This window comes from Apodemus sylvaticus, chromosome 19 (assembly GCF_947179515.1).
Source record: "Apodemus sylvaticus chromosome 19, mApoSyl1.1, whole genome shotgun sequence".
Classification (NCBI taxonomy): domain Eukaryota; kingdom Metazoa; phylum Chordata; class Mammalia; order Rodentia; family Muridae; genus Apodemus; species Apodemus sylvaticus.
Window position 1 is genome coordinate 23,292,305 of NC_067490.1, and position 20,139 is coordinate 23,312,443.

The 20,139-nt window shown below is 39.1% G+C and overlaps 1 protein-coding gene across 1 annotated transcript in view; it reads right to left on the minus strand.

Annotated features, from left to right (window-relative positions):
* Ctnna3 (catenin alpha 3) overlaps positions 1-20,139 on the minus strand; it is a 1,484,299-nt gene that overhangs the window by 748,401 nt on the left and 715,759 nt on the right. The window contains exon 7 of the mRNA XM_052164514.1: positions 5,170-5,250. Coding sequence (XP_052020474.1) covers positions 5,170-5,250 — 81 coding nt within the window. The remainder of the gene's footprint in view (positions 1-5,169; positions 5,251-20,139) is intronic.

Here is a 20,139-nt window from a genome sequence, read left to right on the forward strand (position 1 = left end):
AAAATGTGTAAAATAAGTAATGGCAGAAAAATGGGTGATAGTAATGTTGGTGCATTTGGTTCTGGGGATTTTGAAAATGACACAGGCCATTTTCCTTGTCCCCTGGTGTGGTGCTCACATACTTGGGCTTTAGTTACATTGCAGCTGGGATGGAACCATGAATCCACCAAGTAAATTGATTTGTTTGTGAATTCATGTAGTACTGTAGCATTATTTCTTATTTCAAGGATGAATATTGAGCATAAATAATATACCTGTTGAAGAGTTCTGGAAATATTCAGTAAGGGAGGGGGCTGATGATAGTTATCATTGTAAAAGTTTACAATTCATTGAGAAGAAAATCCTCTACAAAAGAAAAAAATGGCAGAGGAGCAAAGACTATGGCAAAAGAAGTATACATCTACTTGAGTATTCTCAGAAAGTAATAAGAATTCCTGCTGGAGAAAGCAGCTAAGGTTTGCTGGGAGAAGTAACACCCATATAATTATTGAACTTGGGTGACTTAAGATTAGAAAAATGACAGGGAGTACAGAAGGGGCAGAGCTCAAGGTGCTATGAGCATGCCATCAATATGCTAAACATGGTGAGGTTGTGATTTGTGCATGGCAGGAGGAGGTGTCCATTTGCTGGGAAGAACATAAAGATCTATCCTTTTATCAGAGGCGGGTGAGTATGTCTCTGATGAGGAGGAACTGAAGAGAAAAAGGACATTAAGAATAAAATCATGTGATCAAGCCACAGAGGACGTCAGATACTATGACAAGAACTTTCAGACTGCTGTCATAAAATGGGTAAGAAAGCCAAGAACAAGAAAAGGTGAAACAAAAAAGAATGGCTATGTCATGTGCTAGAACATTCCATCTTCGTACTCTACAATGAATAGTGTCCACTTTACTTTTAGACACTCCTTAGAAATGTATGGCTTATCTTGCAGGATCAGTCATTCTCTGACCTAAAGCTAAGGCATTTCTATCACTGATGAAAACCGTAATCGTTATGAAATGGATAAGGATGGATGAGCAAAAGGAGAGGTTCTTGGGACATTTTACTAAAAATAAAGCCAGTTCTAGAACAAGAGATGATCATTAAATATTTCGAAGGCAGTCTAAGAGCAGGGCTTTGCTTTTGTGGGAAAAGGAACATATGTAAGGCACTTAGTATAAACTCTTAAACGTTGAAAGCACAAAAAAGATGAAGAGATTACTCATTTTACAGTTTCAAGTTTTGGGGTTTTTTTTGTTTGTTTTGTTTTTTTGTTTTTTTGTTTTTTTTACTTTCTGAGACACGGTGTCATGTATTCCAGGCTGGTTTTAACATCATTTGTAGCAGAGGGTAACCTTGTAATTCTGATCATCCTGCCTCTGTATCCTGGGTGCTGATTTGACAGGTATGCACCACCATGCCCAGTTTATGAGTTAGGGATCAATACCAGAGCTATAAGTATGCCAGGAAAGCACTCAACGAACAAAGCTACATTCCAAAACCTCAACTACATACACAAACTCTGTACCCAAAGAATAGACTCCACTATGGAAAATGAGGTCATTTTGGTTGTGTGGAAAGAGTATTAGGATAATGGCAATCACAGCAACTGAGAATAATAGCATTGAGGATCGCAGGTCTCCAAAGATATTCCATGCCTTCACACATGTGTGCTGCTTCTCTGAATGGTCCTGCCTGCTCCTTCATTTAGACTGAATTTTGTGACTGTGTTTAACCTGTATAATGCAGAAGAAGCCATATATTTTCTCTACTTTGGATCTCAACTCCTGGGCCATGGTATGATTGGTGGTTTTCTGTCACTACCACAAGTGAAGGCCATGTAGGAGACCAGAAGTCATACACAATCATAGTGGCTCCTATTTATGGTGATTCATGAAAGAGGAAACTGAAACGAATGTGTTGTTGACCCATGGAATCCTCAAAGCTCAGATGTTCTCTACAAACTGAAAATAACTCCGAGAAAGCATTATCTACCCTGATGGGAAATGTTTTACCAAGGATGGTCAGAAGACAATCCAAGCATGATTATAAGATAAAATACAGAACACCGGGGAATATTTGAATTTCAAGCAAATACAATTCTTTTTTAAAAAAGGAAAATGAAATCATGTCCCATTCCACGTTAGGAATATAATTATATAAAGATCTATTTGTTTCTAAAGTTCAAACTTAACTGGACATGTTTGGCTTTGATTTGATAAATCTTCTAATTTACCATGCAAGAAATTGCTTTTTCTTAAGTCTTTGAGGAAAATAATAACTGGGATGTCTGGAGAGCTTTGAATGTAGATTAAAATTGTATTCATAGCATTGCTGGTGGCAAGCTAGATGGGAGTGTAACTGTAACTATTATTCTCCTGTAGTAATTGTTATCCTAGGGGCTTATTGTCTTCATCTGCTAACCGGAGCCTAGTTCTGGAAGCTTCTAGCTTCTAGCTTCATACAGTCTTACCTAGGCCTAGAATGTTTTCAGACTTTCAGACTTGCTGTTGAACAAGCTCACCAATTTGGAGCTCTTTCAGAACTCTGACTGCCTGGTCAACTCAAATGGTCTATCTTAAAACTTCTCTCCATGATGACTGATTCAAACTGCTTTCTTTCGGCTTCTGACTGAATTGCTCTGCTTGGCCTCATACCACCTTTAGCAACATGTTCTAAAGTTCTATCTTATTCTGTCTTCACCAGTATTGCACCCTAACCCTAACCCTAACCCTAACCCTAACCCTAACCCTAACCCTAACCCTCTGTCTCTGGGACACATCTCTGTACAACTGTCCTGGAATAACTGACTTCTCTCCTTTTCTCTCTCTGTGTGGTTCTCTCCTAAGTAGCTTCTCTTTTCTCTCTGTTCTAAGTAAAAGCTGGGCATATCCCTTCTGCCAAATCTTTCTCTGATCCATCACTTTGTCTGCCACACAATTAGACAACACTTTCAAATATAGGTGCTTTCATCTACAAACTAACTTTACCTTCATTGACTGTGATGAAAGGTTTTTACTAAGAGCATTTCTGTATCCCAGTCAGAGTAACCATGTTACTGAATTAAAATTCCTTTACATGTAAGAGATTGTAACAAGAAATACTGTAGTTGATACAGAAATAGCTCTTCAAAACTGTAAGAAGAGCAGAAGGGTCAAGAATTTTGAAGGAGGGTTGGGCAGTGTACCTGAGCTGGTAAAGTGCTTGCTGAGCATGCAAAAGCTCTGCCATCACACCTCATACCTCAGAAGAAGATAACCTAGCGTGGTGGTATAAACCTGTAACCTTTGACTACTTGGAAGTTCAGAAGTATGAGGCCAGATTGGGATATAGGAGACTGGGTATCAAAAAGGGGAGAAGAAATCCCAGAGGAATTCTGAGGGTCGACGCTTCTGGGTAAATATCTAACTCCTGACTTAATGCCCCTAGTTCATTAGTGCCTACCCACACAGTATGATGTTCTCATCTATGCCCCAAAGAGGCTGCATCAGTACACTCCTTTCACTCTTGCATCCCATAATTCCAAGTGATGACAGTGAAGAGAATTCACATCAAGGCCCTCAAGCTAAGAAAGCATGAATTTCACAGAATTTATATTTCACAGCCACCCTACCCATGAATCCTTTTAATTCTGTATCCAAAACTACTTCTGAATTTAAATATGGCCCAGCCATTTCTCTAATTCTTCCCATTTAACTACAATAATGCATAGCATTAAAGGCTTCTGATTAAAAGCTTTTTTCCCTGCTTTCATGAGTTAATGGTGACCATATTATAGCTGTTCGTAAGGGGGAAAATACGGTTATTAACAGTGGAAAGGATAAGAAAACAAAGGCCTAGTCTGGGGACTAGGGATGAAAATTAACTTGTATCCTTGTAACAGGGCTTCTCAATTCATTAGCAGATTAGAAGATCCTTCTGATCTTCTAATATTAGTGACTACCAAAAAATGTCTGAACAGAAACTAATTTTTGGAGCAGCCACAAAACATGAAGAGAAAAAACTGAAAAATAGATGTTCTCTGAATTAGGATGAGAAATTCAGTCTGTACTTGTCTTAGTTAATTATGATGTTTTGAAACACCATGAACAAAGCAACTTGGGGAAGAAAGGGCTTATTGGGTTTATATTTCCTCATCATATTCCATCAAGGATGGAAATCAGGATAGAAGCTGAAACAGTGCAGGAACCCTGAGGCAGGAGCTGATGTAGAGGCCACTGAGGAATGCTGCTTACTGACTTTTTTATCATTGCTTTCTCAACCTGTTTTCTTATAGAACCCAGGACAACCACCCCAAGGGACCCCTCCCCACTGATCATTAATCAAGACAATGCCCTACAATTTTGTCTATTTACAGCCTGAATTTCCATCATCTTAGATGCCTCTGACTCTGCGAAGCTGACATAAAACCCAGGCAGCACAGAGATGTCATAAAGTCGACTTAACAACATCACTAAACATTCAGTTTGCTAAACAATCACGAATATATGCTTTATTTTGTGTAGACATGGATGTGCATGTGTGTGTACATGTTCATTTGGACACAGGTGAATATGTATGTGCTGCATATGCTTGTAAGTACAGAGGACAACTTCAATTGTCATTAACGATGATCCATACCCCTTTCACTTGTGACAGGGCTTTCTACCCGTGAGAAGCTCACCAAGAACTCTAGGATGGCTGGGAAGAGAGGACCAGGAATCCACTACTTGGATTACAAGCCTAAATACACAAACACACACACACACACACACACACCTGGCTGTTTCCCAAGAGGTTTCTGTGGATTGAAATTGGGTCCTCTTGCTTGCAAGGCAAGCACTTCACTGACCAACCAAACACTCTCCAGTCCAGCGCTGTACATTTACTTAATACACAAAACTGTATTTCATATGATGCATTGCATTTCTAAAAGATTCAGAAATGAGATCCATGCCTCAGAACTCTCATCTTATGAGGACAGAGCCAAGATTCCATTGCAATTTCCGCATGACATTAAGACACATGCTTCTCTTCCTATCTTCTGTTTGCCACAAAACATTTGAGGCATACAAATGTGGAAGGTAGAAGCTTGCTTTTCTGGTTTTCTGTTCGTTAATTTTAAATGACTAGAAACAATAAACGCTGTAACAATGAATGATAGCTCTTATTCCTCGTATTCCTGTCCATGCCTCTCTTTCCTCTCACCTGTCTGCGGAGGTCTCTTGTCTTCTTGCTCATGTTGACAATGGCAGTATTCAGGGTATTACTCCTTTCTGTTTTTCCAGTCTGCAAGGAAGCAAAATACTGACATAAGCAACACTACCAAATTACTCTTTATCACTTAGCAATTTGCTTTCGAAATTTCCTGAAAATAACAGCTTGAAAATTCAAGAATAGTTTTCAAAACTGCTATGACAGTGCATATGATTCATGAGTACTTCACTGAAGCACCAAGCAGAACGGTGATTAGAGCAAACATTAGTTTCTTCTTGAAGCATCTGTAATATTTCTGATACAGGGTTTGGTCATATTCAATATGGCAGTAGGCAGAACATTGTCTCTAAAAAATCTCTGATCTTCATTCTTAACAAGTCAACTCCTTTAACCGCTAAGCATGCAATTAGCTTAAAAGCATTAGATGCCCAATTTGTCAACTTCTGTGGGAGTTTCTGAAGTCATTTTCTTGGTGTATTGTGTAAGTTATGCAGAGCCATATTGGAGTTTTGCTAAACACTAAATAAAATATGCAGTGCAAATTCATACAATTTGCAAAAGTTGACCACAATTTTAGCTGACAATATTCCAAGAACAAATTGTTTTAAGTGAGAACTCTATGCTGCTTTCGGCTCTTTAGGATAATTTGTGTGATACCTTTTCATTCTGTAAGCAGAACTGATCTCTCCATTACATCCTCTAACCTACGGCTTGGGCTTCTCAACACACAGAGAGTCACCTTGGTTGACATTTTCTATATAATATTGTTGAAGGAGACAACTGGGTTGAATCTAATCATGTTTTCCCTGTGATACCTCCTAGAAAAGAGAATGGAAAAAAATCATTTTGTTTCACCTCTAGGAAAATTGCTGCTGCTTTTAAATTAATAATCTGCAAAGGGCTCTGAGAGGAGACCTTGGAAAATCAGCAGCTGGCCACTGAGCTGCCAGAATGGACTCCAAGAAAAGAGACCCTGATTCACAACACAGACAGTTAGAACATGCAACACTCTCTCCCTAGACTGAACTCCCAGAAAAATCCTATACCTTCAAATAGGACTGTGTCTTTAAAAACAACAACAGAAATCCAGGTAATCTATTGCACTCTATCCTGGTTTTCCAGGTCTCCTGCCACCACCTCAAACACTACTCTCCACAGCACCACATTCCCAAGGATTTCTATCTCCCTCACCCAGTGCGTACACAGCCACACCTGTTAAAATCCTTGCTGTCCTGCAAAGCATTCAACAAAGAATTCACTCAATGTATGAGACACACTCCTTGAAACAATTCTCCCATGATCACAAGTAAGCTCTTGCCTCTTCTTCTTCTCCTGGCATTTCCCACACACACTCATGCCATCCCTGGGCTTCCTCAGAACTCTTCCAGCAATTACTTGCAAGGGAGTTATTGAACAGATGAGTCTACAACTTAGCAACTTCATTCAAAGTGCAACTGGTTTTAATTAGGGTTCTATAACAAGCCAGAAGAGTTAAGGATGAACATAGAGTTTACCATTCAGCCCAAACACACAACTGAATCTCTCTCTTTGGCAGTCACTGGCACCCCCTGAAATGTAGTTTATGTATAGATTTTTGTCAGCATCAGATGTGGAAAACTGGCCATCACTTGAGAGTATGAAATGCTCTGCAGATGCTTCATATATTAATGGACATATGTCTACTAGGTTCTCCTCAGAGATGTAGACCGGGAGAAATAGGTCTGCTGGCCTTGGCAGATCCACACATTTACATACTCATGCTCACATAAACACACATGAAAATCAGAGATGTTGACTTTAAAAGAGTATATGATGTGCTTATGATAGGAACTGTCCATAGTGAAAGAAGTAAGGGCAGAAAAGCAAAGTAGGAGATATTGGGTCATTTAACCAAGAAAAAAAGAAAGTTCTCGACCCCAAAGCAATGGTTGAGGATGTACTCAAATGAAACTTTTGATTACTTCGGCAGCTGTAGATGAGCAGTCTTTATATTAGCCAGAGGGAATTGGGAAGTGTTAATTGAGGGCTACATAAAGTAATGGCAGAAAACAGATCTACAACGGACCTACATACGGCTTCTAATTTTACCTAGAGAGCCTGGCCTTCATGCTCTAACTGGGTGCATTATTATCTCTTGGTTCTATCTTTTCCCATTCCAAGAAGGCAGAGATCACCCTGTATGGGCTGGCGTTAGGACAAAGAGATCCCCATGCCCCTTCGCCCCGTGCCCTGGCATCGGGAATGGTATGAGAGGCTCCTGTTGTGTTGGCTGTAAAAACTCACAAGCCTCTGTGCTGTGATTCATCAGAACAAGGAAAAGATGTCAGCCTTCCTAGACCGAGCAGCAGACAAGCACAGAGCTTTAATAAAGAATGACGGGAGGCGACAGCAGGACATGATTCAATAAGGACTTTAAAGATGATCTCCTAATTTCCACCCAGAGCTTAACCCTGGTTTAAAATATTTCATTGGGTCAAAGGCACTTTGTTCCCTAGGGGATAATAAATAGACCCTAATGCTATAGAAATTATTAAATTTTCTCTCTTATTCCTTCCTTTTATCTCCCATCCTCAATACCTTTCTTCTTTCTCACCCCCAGGTTTTTATTAGGTTCTTGCTCTATTTATTCAGATTTATTTGGCTTCACTTGAGCCACTTTATACCTCTTTATTCCTTTTGCATGGCATAAAAATAAATAAAGCAAGGAGAAATGGCTCTGTCCTGTTTAAAAGCACCTCATTCCTTCTGTTTTCAAAGCCTTAACAAATCACCAAGCAATGAGCTAGGACTAAAGGCAAGTTCTATGCTCTGCGATGAGGGATGGCTAGGGCAGGATATTAAAACACAGCCATCGATAACAAGCCAGGACCTGCCTATCACCAAGTACTCAGAAGGGAAGATGCCCCTTTAAAGAATCCTTGACAGGATTCCATCGTGAAGTCAGTACAGCCCTGCTAATGGCAAAGGGATGACTTTCAGAGGACATCAGGGAGAGAGAGACACTGAGAAAACATAACACTGGTCAAGCACTGTTCAAAGAAAATCACACATTCTCATCAGAAATAAACTTCCCATAAGAAAAAACTTAGGAAAACAGTCCTGAGCATGATTTGATCCGATAAAATACCATTAAAATTGTTCTGTGCACATTGATTTCATCCTGGATATCATCTTGACTATGAACCTTTCTATCAATGTTCTATTTCCATCAGTCTACAGAGCAAGTTCCAGGACAGCCAAGCTTAGGCAGTGACGCAGTGGGAAAACAGAAAGCTGGTGATAAATGGAATAGGAGAAGGGAACCATGTTCCAGGCCCAGCAAGCAGCAGGACTCGACAGCTTCGTCCATGTGGCTCTGGCTTTAGAGTGAAAAATAGAAGGGATTTCTGGGACAATTGATGCTATTTAGCTGTAGCTAAGAAATTAGCAGCAATTGAGACCAGCATCACTCTGGCCATATCTTTTGGGAAGTGTTTTCTGAGAGCACAAAGAAGCTATGTTCCAATGATAGCTAAGGTGGTACCTCATGCTGCATCTGTACTTGGTAGTATGTACGAGTCACCCAGGTGGTGCTGGTTTTGAAGCATGAAGGGGTCATGGAGAGCAGCTAAGGCTTGGTACTGTGAGAAGCCATGGAAGGCCATTGGTGAAGATGCATCCTCAGTTATAGTTCACAGCCCATGGCTGAAGGGGTCATGCAAAGGAGTTGAGGCTTGGCACCATGAAGAGAGCCTATGAGAGGCTACTGGTGAAGCCTAGTTGCAGCAGGAAGACCACAGTGTATTAGAGATGCCAGTACCATGGGATGATCACCAAGAACAGCAGCAGCAATGGAGTGGCTCAACCTGAGCTTACAGTGCTACAGAGGGCAGAGCTAAAGACATGACAGCAGCCCTTTGGAGAAGCCCAGAAGAACATATGTGGATCCCAGACATTAAAACGTAAACTTGTAAAATTGCCTTGGAAACTCAAGATAGTCAAGATGCCAGAGCCATGGGCTTTCTGATGAAGAAAACTGCTAACAGGGAGTGGAACCAGCGCAGGAGGAAGAAGTTTGCTACAGTCAACAAAGATAAAAAAGGAGTTGGAGATCTGAGGACTGCTTTGAGATCAGCCATGAAGATGCAGAGTTTTAGAGTCTGCTCAGCTGGTTTCCTGTCTTGCTTTGGGGATTACAGTTAAGTGACTGGATGAATCTCAGAAGAGACTTTGAACTTTGGACTTTTAACATTGTTGAGACTGCTAGCCTACAGAGACTTTTGAAGTTGGACTAAATGTATTTTTGCATTATGCTATCTTTAGGTGTGGCCCCCATAGAGTCATATGTTTGGACAAGCCTATGGGGGCTAGGGAGTGGAATGTGATGGTTTGCAAATGTTTGGCCAAGGAAGTGGCACTATTTAGAAGGTAGGTCCCTGTTAGAGTAGGTGTGTCCCTGTGGGTGTGGATTAAAATAACCTCCTGCTAGCTGCCTAGACATCAATATTCTATTAGCATCTTCAATGAAGATACAGAACTCTTAGCTCCTCCTACGCCATGCCTGCCTGCATGCTGCCATGCTCTTCCCTTGATGATAATGGACTGAACCTCTAAATCTATAAGCCATCCCCAATTAAATGTTGTCCTTATAGGAAAAAAAATGTTCTATTTCACTAACTATTGCTATAATTTCCTTGGAGCTGTCTATACCTTTGGAAATAAGCATATGAATTTACTCTCTGATTAACCCTAATCTGAGTGCCTGTTTTCCTACAGGGACTCAGCCTCAGAGAACTTTCTGTTCTTACATTGCTCAAATTAGTAGCCACTTGTCATACATAGCCATTTAATTTAATTATAAACTAAGATTACATAGCATTAAATTTTGATTTCCTGGGTTTCTCAGTTTAAATTAGTAGTGGTAGGAGTAGTATTAAGTGTGTGTGTGTATATGTGTGTGTGTGTGTGTGTGTGTGTATTGGGTATGTCTGTATGTGTGTGTCTGTGTGTATATTTGTGTATGTGTGTCTGTGTATGGTATTTGTGTGTGTGAGTTGTGTCTGTATGTGTGTGCCCCTGTGTGTAAGTTTCTATATGTGTGTGAGTGTGTTTGTATGTGTCTGTGTATGTGTCTGTGTGTGTATTTGTGTGTGTGAGTTGTGTGTATATGTATGTGTGTGTCTCTGTGTGTATGTTTCTGTATATGTTTGTTTGTGTGTGTGTGTGTGTGTGTGTGTGTGTGTGTGTATGTGTGTTTGGTGGCTGATATATTGAACACCATGGATGTGAAACATTTTTCTCACTACAGAAGGATTTGCAGAATATGTTGTGTTAAATACTTGCTTCTTATTTGCACGCAAGTAATCTTTGAATGGCAATCCAAGATACTGGAGAGCAACCACATAGAAAACTAAACTGTCAATCTTCAAGCTATTTATCCTGTGGTAGAGAAAGCTAAGATTTAATTACATCTGGTCTTTGCTTTAAAACTCTTCCCCATTGTTCTTCTAAAGCCTGACAAGATTTAATCTTACGTTTGCTTATTAACAACTGATAGAACACCTTGATGGGTCCTCTCTTCTAGACAGCGCATCTCAACTCAGGAGCTCTGCGTGGGAAAAGTTCCTTCAATTAGTACCTCCTACTTTTCTCAGTATAGACATCTTTCAAGTTATATACCTCAGTTACTGCACCTTAAGGAGAAGGTTTGTGTCTCCTTATCTGTTATTAGTCATTTTCTTCTATACTTTCTTATGCTTCTTGGAATTTTTCAACAGCATGTGGTTAATAAACAGATCTAGGTAATCAATACATTTTAATCATCTACTCTATGACAGACACCACATATGGATGGACAACACTTTCAATACAATGTCTGCTTCTGCAAAAGACATAAACAGAAACCCAGAATTTGATAGAAACATCTGAGACAATCTAGAGATTGATGGGATAGCACTCTCATTAAACTGAGAGGAAGGATGGATTCCCAAAGAAGCAATAAAGCAGTATTGAAGAATATCCGAGACTTAGGCAAGAGAAGAGCAAAGGACATGGGGCGGAGAAGGACAGCTTGAGCAAAGGCCAGGATCTTAAGGAATATTTGACAACTAGCATAAAATGTGTGAAGCTTGACCTGTTGGCCTTTGCCACACTAAGAAATGAAATTGGTCCTACCGACAACTGAGAGTCATACAATTTAATCAAGTGAGTGAAACGGTCAGGCCATTATATCAAAGGGGCCGGAGTCTTCACAGTGGATTTGAAGGCATCAGAACACAGGCAGAATTAAAATTAGATGGCCACGGCCAAAGCCTCTAAGAGAGATGAGACGTGTTGAAGTGAATTCAGTGATGCTCAGGATAAAGGAAAGTGATGGACTCGGGGCTCTGTTTGAGTAAATGAGATAGGATAGGGACTGGCAGATGCTGGCAGGTGAAAGGAAGACAGCAACCCATGCAGCTGCGCAGGACGAGTGACTGGGTGACAGGGCTATGAACCGAAAATGCTCATTTCCAGAGGCGATCCTGTGAACACAAGGATCGCCATTTCAAAAAGGAGACTCAAGGAGCTGCTGGCTTGCCTCACTCGAAGCCATTTTTAACCTCTAACGTTTAGAACGCTTTTGCACAGATTTTGACACGCACAGCATTAAACACAAACAGCCTTGCACATGCAAGTGTCCCAAAAGCATTTGCAGAATGACAGAGAAAGAAAGCAATCAGTTGTCAGCGAGCCCCTCAATGCTGTTGTCCCTCAATTTTAAAACATAAAGGTTTGTTACCAAATGATCTTAGACTCATTTATGACTTTCAAATTCTATGACAGGACCACCACGTGTCTTTTTCCCGCTAAAACTTACATACAGAACAGTCTGCTTTGGGGGGGGGGGGGATTTCTTTTTTTATTTTTAAATACATTTTTTATTCGATATATTTTTATTTACATTTCAAATGATTTCCCCTTTTCTGGGCCCCCACTCTATGAAAGTCCCCTAAGCCCCCTTCCCTCCCCCTGTTCTCCCACCCATCTCCCAAATGCATTTCTTTTTTTTCTTTATTGATATATTTTTTATATTTATATTTCAAATGATTTCCCATTTTCTGGGTCCCCACTCCCCGCAAGTCCCATAAGCCCTCTTCCCTCCCCCTGTTCCTCCATCTACCCCTTCCCACTTCCCTGTTCTGGAATTCCCCTATACTCTTGCATTGAGTCTTTCCGGAACCAGGGGCCACTCCTCCATTCTTTTTGGACATCATTTAATATGTGGATTATGTCTTGGGTATTCAAAGTTTCTAGGCTAATATCCACTTATCAGTGAGTGCATACCATGATTGATCTTTTGAGACTGTGTTACCTCACTTAGTATGATGTTCTCCAGCTCCATCCATTTGTCTAAGAATTTCATGAATTCATTGTTTCTAATGGCTGAATAGTACTCCATTGTGTAAATATACCACATTTTTTGTATCCATTCCTCCATTGAAGGACATCTAGGTTCTTTCCAGCTTCTGGCTACTACAAATCGGGCTGCTATGAACATAGTGGAGCATGTGTCCTTATTGCATGCTGAAGAATCCTCAGGATATATGCCCAGGAGGATTAACAGGATCCTCAGGAAGTGTCATGCCCAGTTTTCTAAGGAACCGCCAGACTGATTTCCAAAGTGGTTGCACCATCTTGCAATCCTACCAGCAATGGAGGAGTGTTCCTCTTTCTCCATATCCTCGCCAACACCTGCTGTCTCCTTTTTGACCTTAGCCATTCTGACTGGTGTGAGGTGAAATCTCAGGGCTGTTTTGATTTGCATTCCCCTAATGATTAATGATGATGAACATATCTTAAGGTGTTTCTCAGCTCTCCGAAGTTCTTCATGTGAAAATTCTTTGTTTAGCTCCATACCCCACTTTTTAATGGGGTTATTTGGTTCTCTGGGTTCTACTTTCTTGAGTTCTCTGTATATATTAGATATTAGCCCTCTGTCGGATTTAGGGTTGGTGAAGATCCTTTCCCAATCCGTTGGTTGACGTTTTGTCCTTTTGACAGTGTCCTTTGCCTTACAGAAACTTTGTTAGTTTTATGAGGTCCCATTTGTCAATTCTTGATCTTAGAGCATAAGCTATTGGTGTTCTATTCAGGAACTTTTCCCCTGTGCCCATGTCCTCCAGGGTCTTCCCCAGTTTCTTTTCGATTAGTTTCAGTGTGTCAGGTTTTATGTGGAGGTCCTTGATCCATTTGGAGTTGAGCTTAGTACAAGGAGATAAGAATGGATTGATTCAAATTCTTCTGCATGCTGACCTCCAATTGAACCAGCACCATTTGTTGAAAAGACGATCTTTTTTCCACTGGATGCTTTCAGCTCTTTTGTTGAAGATCAAGTGACTATAGGTGTGTTGGTTCATTTCTGGGTCTTCAATCCTATTCCATTGATCCGCTTGCCTGATATTGTACCAATACCATGCAGTTTTTATCACTATTGCTCTGTAGTAAAGTTTGAGGTCCGGGATACTGAATCCCCCTGAAGTTATTTTACTGTTGGGAATAGTTTTAGCTATCCTGGGTTTTTTGTTATTCCAGATGAATTTGAGAATTGCTCTTTCTAGCTCTATGAAGAACTGGGTTGGGATTTTTATGGGGATAGCATTGAATCTGTAGATTGCCTTTGGCAAGATGGCCATTTTAACTATATTAATCCTGCCAATCCATGAGCATGGAAGATTTTTCCATTTTCTGAGATCTTCTTTGATTTCCTTCTTCAGAGATCTGAAGTTCTTGTCATACAGGTCTTTCACTTGTTTGGTTAGAGTCACCCCAAGATACTTTATGCTGTTTGTGGCTATTGTGAAGGGAGTCATTTCCCTAATTTCTTTCTCAGTCTGCTTATCCTTTGAATATATAAAGGCAACTGATTTTCTTGCGTTGATTTTGTAGCCAGCTACTTTGCTGAAGTTGTTTATCAGTTGTAGGAGTTCTCTAGTAGAGTTTTTAGGGTCACTTAAGTATACGATCATATCATCTGCAAATAGTGATAATTTGACTTCTTCCTTTCCAATTTGTATCCCTTTGACCTTCTTATGTTGTCTAATTGCTCTAGCAAGGACTTCAAGAACTATATTGAAAAGATATGGAGAGAGGGGGCAGCCTTGTCTAGTCCCTGATTTTAGTGGGATTGCTTCAAGTTTCTCTCCATTTAGTTTGATGTTGGCTACCGGTTTGCTGTATATTGCTTTTACTATACTATGCTTACTCATTCTTTGTGTACAATTTAATAGAAATCCAGTTTTTATAAATTTGATAGAAGTCAGCTTCTCCTGTGCCCATGTCCTCCAGGGTCTTTCCCAGTTTCTTTTTGATTAGTTTCAGTGTGTCAGGTTTTATGTGGAGGTCCTTGATCCATTTGGAGTTGAGTTTGGTACAAGGAGATAAGAATGGATGGATTCGCATTCTTCTGCATGCTGTCCTCCAATTGAACCAGAACCATTTGATGAAGATAAACCCTTAGCCAGACTAACCAAAGGGCACAGAGAAAGTATCCAAATTAACAAAATTAGAAATGAAAAGGAAGATATTACAATAGAAACCAAGTAAATTCAAAAAATCATCAGATCCTACTACAAAAATCTATACTCAACACATCTGGAGAATCTGGAGGAAATGGACATTTTCTTAGACAGATACCAATTACCAAAATTAAACCAGGATCAAATAGACCATCTAAACAGACCCATAACCCCTAAAGAAATAGAAGAGGTCATAGCCTTCCGACTAAAAAAAGCAAAGGACCAGATGGTTTTAGTGCAGAATTCTATCAGACCTTCAAAGAAGACTTAACATCAATACTCTTCAAACTATTTCACCAAATAGAAACAGAAGGAAAACTACCCAACTCCTTCTACAAAGCCACTATTATGCTGATACAAAGATCCAACTAAGAAAGAGAATTTCAGGCCAATTTCCTTCATGAATATCGATGCAAAAATACTCAATAAAATTCTTGCCCACCAAATCCTAGACCACATTAAAACGATCATCCACCATGATCAAGTAGGCTTCATCCCAGGGATGCAGGGATGGTTCAATATAAGGAAATCCATAAATGCTATCCATTACATAAACAAACTCAAAGAAAAAAAAAACACATGATCATTTCTTTAGATGCTGAAAAAGCATTTGACAAAATTCAGCACCCTTTTATGCTAAAAGTCTTGGAAAGGACAGGAATTCAAGGCCCATATCTAAACATAGTAAAAGCAATATACAGCAAACCGGTAGCCAACATCAAACTAAATGGAGAGAAACTTGAAGCAATCTCACTAAAATCAGGGACTAGACAAGGCTGCCCCCTCTCTCCATATCTTTTCAATATAGTTCTTGAAGTCCTTGCTAGAGCAATTAGACAACATAAGAAGGTCAAAGGGATACAAATTGGAAAGGAAGAAGTCAAACTATCACTATTTGCAGATGATATGATAGTATACTTAAGTGACCCCCAAAACTGTACTAGAGAACTCCTACAGCTGATAAACAACTTCAGCAAAGTGGCTGGCTACAAAATCAACTCAAGCAAATCAGTAGCCTTTATATATTCAAAGGATAAGCAGACTGAGAAAAAAATTAGGGAAATGACTCCCTTCACAATAGCCACAAACAGCATAAAGTATCTTGGGGTGACTCTAACCAAACAAGTGAAAGACCTGTATGACAAGAACTTCAGATCTCTGAAGAAGGAAATCAAAGAAGATCTCAGAAAATGGAAAAATCTTCCATGCTCATGGATTGGCAGGATTAATATAGTTAAAATGGCCATCTTGCCAAAGGCAATCTACAGATTCAATGCTATCCCCATAAAAATCCCAACCCAGTTCTTCATAGAGCTAGAAAGAGCAATTCTCAAATTCATCTGGAATAACAAAAACCCCAGGATAGCTAAAACTATTCTCAACAGTAAAAGAACTTCAGGGGGATTCAGTATCCCCGACCTCAAACTTTACTACAGAGCAATAGTGATAAAAACTGCATGGTATTGGTACAATGTCAGGCAAGCGGATCAATGGAATAGGATTGAAGACCCAGAAATGAACCAACACACCTATAGTCACTTGATCTTCGACAAAGGAGCTAAAAGCATCCAGTCTGCTTTTTTATCAAGCAATTTCTTGTATAAGCAAATCATTGAAAATGTGTTGAAACTGGTGTAATGTAAACTTAAAATAGCACGCATAAAAGGAGTCATTTGAAACATCATGGTCATGAAAACAATGTTCTTGAAAACAAATGAAGCCCCAAACTCGAGAAATTCAGAATTAAACATCAGTTTCTCAAATTGGTAATCAAATGAACGTGTTAGTGCAGGAGGTTGCCTGAATAGAATTTAAAGATCAGGAAAGTGCTTTTTGGTTGTTTTATTATTTTTTTTGTACTTTTTTATGTATGCCATTTTTTCTCAAGCTTTGAAATGAAGCATTTCCCTTTTAGTGTGAAATCTTTATTTCATGGGGAAGATGAAATGTGACGCTCTTAAACTTAGTTCTTCTCTGTAGAAATAACTTTAAAAATATTTTATGCTTAACAAATAGCAGAGGGAACAGATTTTAGACCACATTTTTCAGGCATGAAAGATATACAAATAGACAAGCGTGCAAACTGAAACCTCCTCCCTAGAATCCCACTGTACCGTGGCATGTCAAGAAAACGCCCTCACTGGGCTTGCTGAATAATCTTCCTGAAGCAAGAACTGTGATATGGAAATAAAAGTAAAACAAACCAAACATCCACTCTGACATTTGAAATAGCTTCACTCTGTAAAGCCACAGTGTAGGAATAGAATAAGACTAAGAAACTGGTAAAACAAAACAGAAAAAAATGCATTGGGAGAGTAAAGTGATTAAGACTCTTGATTAAGAGCTTCAAAGTAGAGAAGACAAAAACCAAAATTACTCCAAACTATATTTTAAGCAACGAGCTAATACCAGAAAATATAAGTCACAGCAACAACAACTCAACAGCTCAACCAAAATAGCCCCAGTAAACCAATTAAAAAGTGGACATAGGCCTGGGTCGATGACTAGATTGTATGCCTGTAACCCAGTCCTACCAAGTGCAGAGAAAGGCAGATCTTGGAAGATTATCGGCTGGCCCACCTGTGAGACAGACAGAAGACCCAAAATCAATTCCCAGGACTGAAGTTGATAGCTAATATCTAGCTGTGACCCCAGCTCCAGGGAATCCAATGCCTTCTCCCAAACACCATAGTTACCTGCATGCAAACAAATATGCTATGCACAATTAAAAATTAAAAATCAAGTGGAGATCAAGCAAGAAAGGATGCCTATTATTAATCTCAATTCCCCTCATACATACGCTATTCACATAGATATCCATTCATATATAATACACCTCAAAATAAATAATGAAAGTAGCCAACATGCCTGAATTATTGCTCAAGAGGAGGCAAAACCTGATGAGTAAGTAAATAAAAACAGTAAGTAGGATTTAGTATCACTAATCACTGGGGATATGCAAACCAGACCATCCTCATCTCAAAGGATGCAAGTATGTCTATTTTATTGCTTTTTTCCAACTTATTAGAATAAGCACATGCAATGGAGTATCAATGGAATGAGACATGATAATTTGCTATGTCAATTTACAATAAAAACAAAGTTGCCAGGAGATGGTAGTCCAGGCCTTTGATCCCAGCACTCGGTAGGCAGAGGCCAGCCTAGTCTATAGAACGAGTTCTAGGACAGGCAAGACTATACAGAGAAACCCTGACTTGAAAAATAAAAAAAAAAAATCTGCCTTGACTTATTTTTCATATTGTGTTCAAGACTTATTCTACCCACTTGAATGTGGTATATTTATAATAACATTTATGAGTTGGTTTGATCCCTGGCAACTGCCAAAAAAATTATAAGATTGGTAATATGCAAAGAAGTCACATAACAGTTTGGTAAACTGAACTTCAGGCTATTCATCTACAGGGTCATAATATCTACACTAAGTAATGTGAAGTCATGTATGAAAATAATATAAATCATAACTGTCTCTTGAGTTATCTTTGCTACTAGCAGTCACCTAAGGTAGAGTTTGTAAATTATTTTAAGCCCAACTATATCTCCATCAAAGTGTGGACATAATTAGTACTAGATTTGTTAATTTAAGTAAAATATGTTAGAAGGCCTTAGTTTAGTTATTCAAGACATTGTCTTGGTATATAACTCACACCAGATTCAAACATAAAATCCTGCTGTCTCAGTCTGCTGAGTAAAAGGGTTACAGGAAAGTGCCCTGCCTTGCTCTACCATGCTCTGCCTTGAACGAATACATTATAAGAGTATTTGTACAGCTAGATGAACAAATGGATACACACAAGGCTCTCTGGATCTACTGGAGGAAAACTTGCTTGTGATCACTGGAAAGGTTGTAGAGATCTTGGCACACAAGATGCCAAGCCCTTGGACATTATGAAGTCATCAATGGCAAATAAATATAAATGGCTAGGACAAAGTTCACCCATCTTGTAAATCAATTAAAGGTTAAACTGTATACCCTGTCCACACTGGCATTTCAGTTCCCCATCTTCTGTATTGAGTCATCATTACAAGATCTTGAAACGCATCTCGCATCTTAGAAAGATGTCAGGCTCATTCTAGAAACCATCTGGGTTTGAATACTTAACTGCATCAGAGTACCTCAGGGATGGAGTGCCTCTCCATACAAGATTACCTATGATGATTAGGAAGGAAGTGAGACCACACCAGAGCTTCACTGTCAATTATACTGAACAACTCATGTTACATTTTCTACAACATGCAGAACCATTATTAGAATCTAATATACATTGATATGCAAAGACATGCAAAGGCCAAGTATGTAATTTTCCATCGTTTTGCACAGAAAGGTTATTTCTAGCCATCTTCCTACATGCACTGTGCTCTGACAAACAACATCATTGATTTTGTTATAAATTTTTTTCTTTGGGCCTCCCTCCTGATTTCTAGCTTGTTTCCTTCATTTTTTGTACTTTCTAGACCCTTTATAAATAATATTTAATATATGAAACCTTATGCAACAGAGGGTTTTATGAAGTCTGAACTATCAACTATATAACAAAACACTTCCATGTCCCATGTACATGAAATCTGAGGCAGATTGACACCATTCTGACACCTTATCATAAACGTAAGTCTGTGTTTACAGACAAGATTATGCTTTGATACAAGATAACTAGTATAATATATTGATATTTACTAATATAAATATTTTTCCATCCTTAGTGTCATCATTTAACCTTTTCAAGGTTCATAACCTGAAAGATTTCAGACACTACAGAATGCAGAGAAGTACAATAAAGATAGCCTTCATTAACAGACACTTGACATATGGAAATGTATTCCTGAAAATAAATCCTGATACAAACGCTGAAGGTATTGATTTTCCCTACAGTAAGGCAATAAGTGTAATTTAAACCAAGTTCTCTTAACTGATGAAAATATCATTTTCTACAAAACTTGATACATTCATATATTTTTAACAGAAAATATTCTCATGAAGGGATGGTGTAGAATCTGAATACGGACTCAAAGGAAAGTTCAGAGCTATCAATGGTTCATGTTCCAAAATCATTCTCAGTGTTCTGCTTCCAAACTCTAAACACTATTTGAAATTTGTCAGGCATCCTAATTTCATTTTAAAAAAATTGTAGTCCTAACTAAAGAACAAAGATACACATACAAAGGGTTGGTAAGATAGTTCAGTGGGCAAAAGCAGTTGCCACACAAACCTGGTAATCTGAGTTCCATACCCAGAATCCACAAAATGGTAGGAGAACTGATACCCAAGAGACCAACTCTGACCTCTACACATAGACTTTCACACACTCTTTCTCATAAGCACACACACACACACACACACACACACCAACACACACTCACTCAAACATACACACTAATAAATAACCTTTACAAAATTAGAACTAAGATA